This window comes from Parasteatoda tepidariorum, chromosome 1, assembly GCF_043381705.1.
Source record: "Parasteatoda tepidariorum isolate YZ-2023 chromosome 1, CAS_Ptep_4.0, whole genome shotgun sequence".
NCBI classification, from domain to species: domain Eukaryota; kingdom Metazoa; phylum Arthropoda; class Arachnida; order Araneae; family Theridiidae; genus Parasteatoda; species Parasteatoda tepidariorum.
This window is the reverse complement of record NC_092204.1, coordinates 84,813,370-84,823,908: the sequence shown is the minus strand read 5'-3', so window position 1 is coordinate 84,823,908 and position 10,539 is coordinate 84,813,370. Positions and strand designations below refer to the sequence as shown.

Genomic DNA, 10,539 nt, shown 5'->3' with positions numbered 1-10,539 from the left:
AAAAGTATATTAGCTCGTCTTCCATAACATTCCTCAACACTTTCTTAGGCTCTTCGAACACGTTTTCTTTCATTACGTTTAAAAGCCCTAGCAGCTCCACTAATATTCTGCATTTTATAGCGTGAAAATTCAATGCATAAATAAACGCGAAATATAAAAAAATTCAATGAGTTCAATACAAACACTTAGACGTTTAGGTAGCTCCCAGTAGAAAAATATCAATTCAACAGCGGCCTTTTAAAGCATTCTCACTTCAATTAATTAATTAATTCCTAATTGAGTTTAAATTAAATATTATCATGTTTTTAGGGCATGAATCTGAATTGAACAACCTGATAATGCTCACTCTGGTTATTGTTTCCGTTTTTAAAAGCGCTATGTGTTGAGCCACCTCATTTAGATTTGCCATGTGACATTTTTACCAGCAATCATTGGTCGATTTTCTGACGTTGCCATTCGAGGAGTTGTAATGAGGCTTTTTTTTGGTGCCGTGTAAGAGAAATATATATATATATATATATGTGTGTGTGTGTGGGAGTTAGTGCAGCATAGGAGTAAATAACGACGATAATTTAACAACATAACAATTTAATAGAAATAAAAAGGATAGAAGGATATCCCTAGAGAGATTTGTCTTTATTAAAACATAAATGCGTGTTATAACTAATTCGTTTATCTCCGATTCACTTCTTTCCATTATGTTTGTTTCCCTGTTTCCTTCGTTTTGTTTTTCTATCAAACATAGTTTTTAGCCCAGCTATACAAATTTTAACTATTATGCACTTCAGAGAGTTTATCTTTTTCGGCTAAATACGAGTCTGCTCTTGAGTACTCCTCTCTCGGGTAAAGACCTTTTTTTTTGCTGCAGATTTTGTAAAATATACCGTTTGATTTTGATAACATAGTGAGAACATAATACATTTTGTGTTGGGCGCAGTATCGTGCTATGAAATTTTAAACCCAAAGCAATTGTAGAAAACTTATGAATTAAGGGTATACATACATTTATAAAAGTTTGGATTTGATTACAATACGATTTTTTTTCGATTTTTGTAAAAAGCTTGTTCACGTTTGGATTATTTCAACAGCATAACTCAAATGTTTTTTTTTCTTCTTCTTGAAACTTATTTTAGCAATCATCTTAGTTTTTTTAATTTTACAAACAAGTTTATTTTAATAAACAATACGTTATTGACGTGAGAAAATATATTTTCTGCAAAATAGTTGTATGATAATATGCATCGTTCTACCACTTGATCGATTTGATTACACCAACTAAAGGAAAGTTTTTTTTTTCTCTATTGTTAAATTTTTTATTTTATTTTATTTATTTAATAAATGAATTTATTTATTAACTTATTTATTCATTAAACAAATGAATTTATTTATTAACTTATTTATTCATTAAACAAATGAATTCAACTTATTTAACAGCATGCCCGTGGGCAAACAGGAAATGTTCCCACCAGATATTACAGATCTGTTTTATATGCAAACAAAAACGCACATAATATTAATAAGCTATTTAAATACGAAAAAAATAGTACTTACACTTGTCCATTCGCATAGATAGCAGTAGTGTAATGAAGTTATATTTAAAATGCCCTTTCAATGTGACATTTAAAGGATTCTTTATAATCTAATTATTGTTGAAACAGAAGTAAAAATTCACGAAGTTTTACTCGTGAGAATAAAGAACTATTTTCGTGCCTATGTCAATACAAAGAAAAAAAAAAGAGATAAAGAGATAGAAAGCTTTAAATTCTAAAATTTGCATACATTCTACGTCTGCAAACAATGACTATTTACACGAGTGCGAGAACATCTTTTTCGCATGGTAAGATCTAAAAAATCATTTGGTTTAATTACTTTATTTGATTCAGCCAGATGCATTATTCTAATTGTTGCCTTGTTAAGGCAGGCGACTTTTCCACACCTAGAGTTCGTTGAGTCGATCAGAATGGAACTTTTTAAGCTGTTTAGTTAAATAGGATATATTTTATTTATTAAAACTCAGCTATTTTTAAAAAAAAATGTTTGTCACTGTCAACTTTTATGCGTAATTTGCTTTGACACGACAAAAACTACTGAAATTTGAATTTGGTGCATATAATCATGCTTAAATTTTTCTTCTTTGTGTATAATATATTTTTATGGTGAAATAATTATTCGTCAAATACTATATTACGATCTATCGAATACAAAATATTAAATTACTTAAAGTGGCTCGCTTCAACAATTCGCTGTTTGCTTATGTTAGTATGAGTTAGCTAACATAAACGTAAATTCACGGTCGCTATTTTTTTGTTTATTTATTTGAGTTTCTCTAAACTTTTTTAAGAAATATTGCTAAGTTGCGTTTAAGCCATTAAATGCAGCATTGAGCATAACAAATGCAACCTAATTCATTCAACTAAATAAAACATGAAATACTTGTAAAAATAAAATTCGTGCAAATAGTTCATAAATATCTCAATGTTATGAGTTTTAAGACTGAGAATTTGTATGCTTTGTTTGCGACTTTACTAAAGCCTTATTACAAAAGCTTTAATGATAGACGAATTTAACTAATTTGAAAACTGTCTCCGTACACAGTGAAAAGTAAACGTCTGAATGGCTGGAATGAATTTTGAATGATATAGTCACAATTGTATATTATAGTAAAATCACAATGATTTACATGGCAGACTGCTGATAAAAAGCTTTCGTGATTGAGGGTCATTTTATCTAAAATTTATATTTCAGGAGTATTAAAAAACATATATGTGAAATCTTCCGTGATACATCAAGATTTACAAATTTGTTCCAGTTTAACACTGACTTAAGAGTTAAAAGCAAAAGACACAGGACATTCGGTTTTGTTTAAAATTTTAAAAAAGCGTTGAAAAAGTATACCTTTTTCAATGCAGCTTTTATCTCCGGCTTACAACATTTGTACATAACATTCAATAAGAAATTCAATGAATATCCATTTCGTATCCATTGATCGCTATACATCAAGTGAACGTCTAGTGCACATCTATTGCACATTTTTAAGCTAAATTATTCGATGCAATACTTTTAATCCAATTGTTGATACGTAATTTCTCTTTATTTCAGGTAGCTCACCGAAAAAAGAATTATTCCATCATCTGCGCCATGGTTCTCATAAGCATAACTTAGATCAGAATCACACTGCTTCTCGTGATTTTGGCGCCGCAAGTGATGCTCCATTGAAAGAAAACAATTCGCGTTCTGCCATCCAGGGTATTTCTGAAATGCCGAACCAGAAAATGAAGGGAAGGATTCGTGTACCAATGAGGGCTTTAGTATTTGGGCGAGACGCACTAAGTTTTGCACCTCAAAGAGTTCGTGGACCCAGTACGTTAAGACTTGGTGAAAATGACTCATGGGTTACTTTTCATTCACCTGAAAAAATATTTATACCTGTGAGAACAAATAATGGTAAGAATTAAACTGTTATAAACATAAATTTTTTAACTAAGAAATTTCAAAACAGTGGAGAAAATAAATGATGAATTTTTTTTTATCAAGATTAGAATCGGAATCAAAATTAAAGCACCTAAAACACGGAATTTTAAAGCTTGCTATAACATATACATCTATTTTTACATTAAAAATAAGCAACATCATTATATGAGTGCCAAGACATCGTTTTGGCACTGAGAAGACGACGCTTATTATACAGCTAATATGCTTTAAATAAGGCTTTAATTCGTATTTTTTTAAAATTTATTTTAAAATATTTCTCGATAAAACCTGTAAATATTGACTTGCAAACATATGCTTTGTAGATGCTATGGCATGAAGTAACCGTTAAAAGTCAAATTAGTTTACGATTGTTTGCGATTGTTTGATTTCAAATAAAAGTTAAGTTTATAAATAATTTCAATTTTTTGACATGTATTAATGGAGCCATCATTATTTTGTATGAAGTTCAAAAACACCTTTATTTGAAAAATACTACTTTGTTTTACTTTTTAGTATTTCAAAGAAATATTATAAAAACTCTTGGGTTCTAATCATAGATGTATGTGATCGACCCAAAGAGAAAATTCTTTATAGAAAATAATAATTCGTTATCGAGTCCATGTTGAAATGTTTAACTTTAAAGTGTTAAATTGTTTACGAACAAGATAAAGATAGATCGATGTAGAAGATGCTGAAAAAAATAAAATTTTTTGGAGACAATTATTCTTAAAATGAAATCAAAAGTGCATGTGATCGATGAGTGAAAATTATTTTACTAACCAAACTATTACTTGAGATCCGGTGATTTAAAAATTTTCAAATTTATTAGTTATGTTTAAGGTTTTACCTAAATTGTAGTTGTGCTACTTTTTTAACATTACTTCTAGTTTTAATTTTCATATATTTCATATCGTATATTTGTAATTATGAAAAATACAAGTTTCTTTTACATCTATTCTGACGAAATTTTCAGCACTTGATTGCATTCAGTGTCCAACGAACATTTCTGTTCAAGTACCTCCAAGGCAGACAATGGCAAAAATTCCTGTTCCGCCAGTTTCTATTTGCTCCGAGTAAGTGGTATCTTTTTTACTCCTTATTAACTGTGTTACAATTTTTGATTTGATATATTCAATACTTTTAATTTGTAAGAATCGTCCTCCCCCTTTTTTCGCTTCAGAGTTAGTTTATAACAACGTTTGATCACTTTACCTGACGTATTGTCGTTCATTTTTAATGTTTGGGACAATATAACTGATGTAGGCTCTTATTCATTCGACGACTCAACTATAAAACATGTTTTCATAGTCTCGTATGCATATACATGTATTTTGTATAGATTGAGAAACATCTGATCTTATATAAAATCAATTTTCTTCGAAAATATTTAAAAACATTTCGTATAAAAATACACTTACGAAAAATAAAGGTATTGAATGAGAAATGCACTTTATAATAGTTGATTAAATAAAGTATTTTAAACCGCATCTATGAGCACACTGGCATGAGATTTTTTGAATTTTTTTTCTATAATATTTCTACTTATTTTAAAAAGTCGTGTTTCTTTTTATTAAAAAAAATAAAATAAAAAATACAAACCTTACAGTTTGTTTATTTTCCCTTCAGGTTGCTTTTTTTAAAAATTTTTTTTGGCAATTTAGGATGCAAAGATATTAATTCTTCTCAAGACACTGAGCATTATTAATTAATCTTTTTATGATGGCTTTTTTTAAAAATTGAGATACCGCAAATTTTTAGATACCGCAGTGAAGAAACTGATAAATAGTTTATTGTTGTCATCCATATTTCCCTAACTAGTGCTATACAGTGATCGATATGGCTGTAGAATAAGCTTTAAGATTCTATGAAATTGTAAACGCTATAAAATCTTATTTCTCAAAAAGCCGTTAAAGTGTGCAGTCGTCAGTATTATCTTCATTTCATCACCAACCGTTACGAATAAACTTGCTCCGATCACATAATTTAATGCATAAGTGCCACGACAGGCAGATCGAAAGGATTATGAATGGGTAGAATAATAATAGACCGAAAAGTTTATGAATGGACCTGATCAAGCCGTATTCTTAACGGAAGAATCGAAGCAGATCAAAAACTTTTAAACTAGCAGTTAGTACTTCATTTGCATTAAACTCAAAGTGCTGTTGGTGACGGTTTGAGAAACATCCTTGAGGATGATCCGAAGATATGTCATAATAATTCTGATCCTCTGAAGAAAGTATGGCTTCCTCCTTAAAAGTACAAGCACTTTACAGTTAAACGAGAACCAATATGGCGCATTCCTGGTTCCTTCAGAAGCTGATCAAAGTGATCACCCACCCACTCACAGAACACTGCCAGCGATGTTTGACTTCAGTATCCACTAGGAACTGTCTCCTTAGGATCAGATCATTTTGGAACTCTTTGGAAAAAAGAATAACTTTATTTCATTTTAGAAAGTGGCGCAACGTAGAATTGGTTATATTAAGAATGAATACCCGACTGTCGCTAATATCCCATCATTGTCCATTCTCACTGAATGTGAATCAGAACCTGATTTTTGAAATATATTCATTTGTGAAAAACGTGCGTGTGATTTGTGTTAACTCTAATTCGATTTTAACAACCGAATCAAACAATGTTGTTGTTAATTTACGTCGCACTAGAGCTGCGCAATGGGCTATTGGCGACGGTCTGGGAGACATCCCTGAGGACGATCCGGAGACATGCCATCACAATTTTGACCCCGTCGCCAATAGCCCATGGTGCAGTTCTAGTGCGACGTAAATTTACAACACTAACAATAACACAATTTTGATCCTCTAGAGAGGGGATGGAACCCCCGCTTCGGTAGCCCGACGACCTGTACGCGAAGTCGAGCACTTTACGGTAGAACAGTTTAACGAGGACCAATACCGCAGAACCTCGGTCCCTACTCAGACTGATCCAAGGGGTCACCCACCCGCGCACTGACCGCAGCTAGTGATGCTTGACTTCGGTGATCTGCTGGAAACCGTGCCTGCGAATAAGAATTAAATTGGCCAAAAAGAAATATACTCTCAAGAATATAACCAATCAGGTTCTCTTTTGCATTCGGAAAAATCACATCAAGTGAGAATGGCCTTTTAAAATTAGCCAATCAGATTCCTTTCTGAATACAACTGTTTTAAATGCAACAAAAACGGTTTCTAAGTTTATTAATGAATTTCATTTTGTGAATGCTTCATACAAAACTCTTTTCTACACTGTAACCACGCTGAAACATCCATTTTTTTACGCTGTAACCATGGTAACCCTGCTTTGTTATAGTCGCTCTTGTTTACAACTCTATTTTCTATTCTTGCTATTCTGCTATGTTTTCTGTTATATCGATGTTTGAACTGTCGTTAAAACAACGTTGATATATTTTTGTGACAGTTTAGCACGCAGTAAAGGCAGATTGAATATTGCTGTTGTTTCTGGGCCTCGTCCTGGAAGTGAACTAAATGAAGGTACTTATCCTGTGCATCTCATTGTTTGGAAAAAGGAGGGACAAATTTATTCTTGCCATTATTCAATAGCTGTTGTTGGTAAGCATATTTTAAAGAAAAATTGCATATATTTACTATGCTCTGTGGTAATTGCATGGAGCAGTTTAGATATGCTAGTACTTTCTTGTATTCTTTCAATGTTGCGTCGTTTGAAGATTACTATGAGACTCTTTAGTTCTCTAATTTGTTAAATATATGCTGTACCTTAATTGACTTGTAAGCATGCTTTTTTTATAAAAAGAAATGACCTAGTTTTTCATGGATGATTGGTAGGTTTTCTTATTTTTAATTTTTTTTTCATTTATATTCAAAAATATATCGATAATTGATTTTGTAAATAAAAGAATTTTCTACGAGGAATAACTGTTTCTCTTAGATCTAAATACCTGGAAATAGTGCAAATTTGAAAAAGTAATGTTTGGAACATTTTACCTTTAACGCAAAAAAGACACTTGTGTTTCATACTGTATTTCATTACCATAGAGTATTAAAATGCTAAATGTAATATTTTTCATTAATTTCGACTTAATTAATACAAAATAATGAAAAAAGTATGAAAAATATGCAAATGCAAATTCTACATCAAAGAGTTAATAGTTGGAACAAGACCTTTTGGCTAATACCTAAGTTTTAGCAATAGANATATATACACAGTAGAACTTCAATTATCTGAACTCCAACTATCCGAATCGCTTTCAGAATTCTTATAGAAATATAGTAAAAAGATAAGTTTCTCTTTTTTTCTTTCTTTTTTTATTTGAATAAAATAAAATGTTTGTAAAGCCAAGTAAAGATTTATGCAGAGAAAGTTTACAGGATAGGACAAAGATACATAAAAGGAGTAACAAAGGAGGGGGAATCCACTGACAAAAGAGCACATGGGAGACCGTATGAATAAGGATGTTAGTTGAGAAATGTTATCTTAGGAATGTTGTTTGTTGACAAAGAAATGTGAGCGCTAGACCTCCTGGTCAGCTTGCTTGTGCCAATTGACGCTTGTCAGGCGCTTTACCGAAGACAACTTTTAAGGAAGCTTTTAGTAGAGGGATAGGATGAAGAAGGTGTGTTGGATAACCACAAAAAGATAAATTTGAATGATTGCGTGTACATGGTTGCGGAAGCTTGGAATTTGGTTAAAGACGTCTCATTAAGACGTGCATGGAACAAGTTAAAAGGCAGATCAACTAAGGAAGAAAAGGAAAAAGAGAAAAGGGAAAAAGAAGTTAAGGAAAAAAAAATGAAGACACAGAAGATGAGGATGCCGTATCTCTTGAGGAATTCAGAAACATATTTTTGAAAATTCCTGGATGTTCAGATGTCAGTGCTGAAGATATAGGATAGTGGATGACATGTGATTCATCAGACTGTGGATTTCAAATTTTAAATGATGATGAACTTATTGAAAGTGTGATGGAGGAAAGTGTCGATGAAGAAGATGACCCTAATGCTGAAATTGAGGAAGAGACAGGGCCGTCAGCTAATGAAGCATTTGCTGGCCTTGAAACTGCATTGAAGTGGATGGAGCACCAACCTGAGTGTGACCATATGCAACTTTTCACTGTCAAACGGATGCGCGACTTAGCTGCCCGAAAACGGATAATGACAGTTAAACAGCTTACTTTAACTGAGATGCTTAGCATGTAATAACTTTCATTTACTGCAAGGTATGTACACATTATTCATAAAAAGATCTCTTTCCTTAAAAACAGGTCTTTTACCCTCAATTCCACTATACATACAGTAATTATTTAAAATAAGCATTTTTTAAAAAAAAAAATCCAATTATCCGAATGGGGTCCGGTCCCAATTGATTCGGATAATTGGAGTTCTACTGTATATATATTAATTGTTATGTTGTTGTTTTGTTATCATGGAATTGCCCATCATAGAAAATATAGAAATCTCAGGGATTTAAAAGTGACTTGAAATACCCTGGGAGTTCTCAAAAAGAAAATTTTTGATGAAAATCTAATTAAAAAATTTATTAATTTTTCTTATTAATTTAAATGTTTAATTGCTTTATTCACTTGTTTCAATAAACTTTGAAGAGAATAGTAGTTTAGGCTTCGTTCTCATGGTGCATATGGTTTAAGAGACATTAATTACAGAACTTTAATTTATTTTTTATATCTTGATTTTATTTACGTAAAGAAAATAAAGTCTTTCTGGAAAGTTATTGTTTTTGTTTCAAAACTTGCTTTTTTATTAGCTGAATTATAATCAATTTCAGTCTTTCAATCGTAAATTAAAATTAAAGAAAAAGATTCATGAATAATAAAATTAACTGTTATATCACATTATAGATTATTTTAAGATAAAGACAAGATATTTACAGTAAAAAAATACACAAAAAAAGCTTTATCCTGTTTTTTTTTCTTGTGCCTGAAATATTATGAGGTAGACTCTTAGAGATTTCTAATTGTTAAGGAGCTCATTTATAACTTTTCTGCCAATGAAACCCAAATTTTATTATGAAATTTGTTCTTTCTTAGAACTCTCTTGAAAATAGCTATTCTTTATTTTATTTTGAAATAAGCAGCAGTAACTCAAAAAATGTTTTTCTGTGTCTTGTTTCTTTTTTGAATCTTTCAGCTAAACTTATATCTACATTCAAAATTGTCTCAAATTTACTATTTTATTTACTTATTTAGTTTATTTTTGTATATTTTTTTAAGCTCATTTTCTATTGGCCATCTTGAAAATAAATATATATATCTTTACTATATTTTTTATTCTAGTTGGAAGGTGTAAAGAGGTTCCTGCTCAAAATGGCATCGCTGTTAGTTGTTCCCATGGCAATATTTTGGGCAGTGTATGTTCATTCTCATGCTCTCCGAATAACATTCTGGAAGGCTCCAGTTCAATTACTTGTGAAGAAATATCTGGAAAAGTTTCATGGTCTTCTCATTTTCCAACCTGCAAAGGTAGGAAAAGATAAAGTCTAAAGTTAGGAAATTTTAGAGTGTTGAGTTATATAGGATGCTTTGAAACTTTTGCTAAAATTTGATTACTTTATAGTTTTTGATTGAAAAATTTAAAAAATATTATTACACATTCATAAAATGTACCACAAGAATTTTTTTAAAAATGATATGTAGTTATTGCATAATATTTCAGATGTGATTCAAAGTGTTTTTCTCAAAAGGTTAGGCATAAGTTTAGGTTGCTTGTCTCAAATCCAGAATACTTTTAACTATTGTTAGATAAATACAAGTATACTAGAATTATTTTAAATTTCTGGAATATTTAAAATTTCTTATTTTTTTTTTTGTAATTTAATATTAATATATATTTTACAGCTTTTGCTAAGTTAATTTCCCTTTGTAGCTGTGGTCAGTCGCTGAGCAATACCACCAGGGATTTGGAGAAAATTTCCTTCCCCTTTAAATTTATGTCTAAATTAGGAAGTGGTCATCACAAATTGTGATTGATCATCCTCAGAGATGTTTCTCAGACTAACATGAGTATTCCATTGTGCAGTTCAAGTGCAGCATAAGTACCTATCTACCTTTGTGCAGAAGTATTTATATTAGCCATATTT

The 10,539-nt window shown here is 31.0% G+C and overlaps 1 protein-coding gene across 1 annotated transcript in view; it reads left to right on the top strand.

Annotated features, from left to right (window-relative positions):
• LOC107451400 (uncharacterized) overlaps nucleotides 1-10,539 on the top strand; it is an 82,456-nt gene that overhangs the window by 50,416 nt on the left and 21,501 nt on the right. The window contains exons 4-7 of the mRNA XM_016067475.3: nucleotides 3,100-3,444; nucleotides 4,445-4,544; nucleotides 6,886-7,037; nucleotides 9,737-9,922. Coding sequence (XP_015922961.1) covers nucleotides 3,100-3,444; nucleotides 4,445-4,544; nucleotides 6,886-7,037; nucleotides 9,737-9,922 — 783 coding nt within the window. The remainder of the gene's footprint in view (nucleotides 1-3,099; nucleotides 3,445-4,444; nucleotides 4,545-6,885; nucleotides 7,038-9,736; nucleotides 9,923-10,539) is intronic.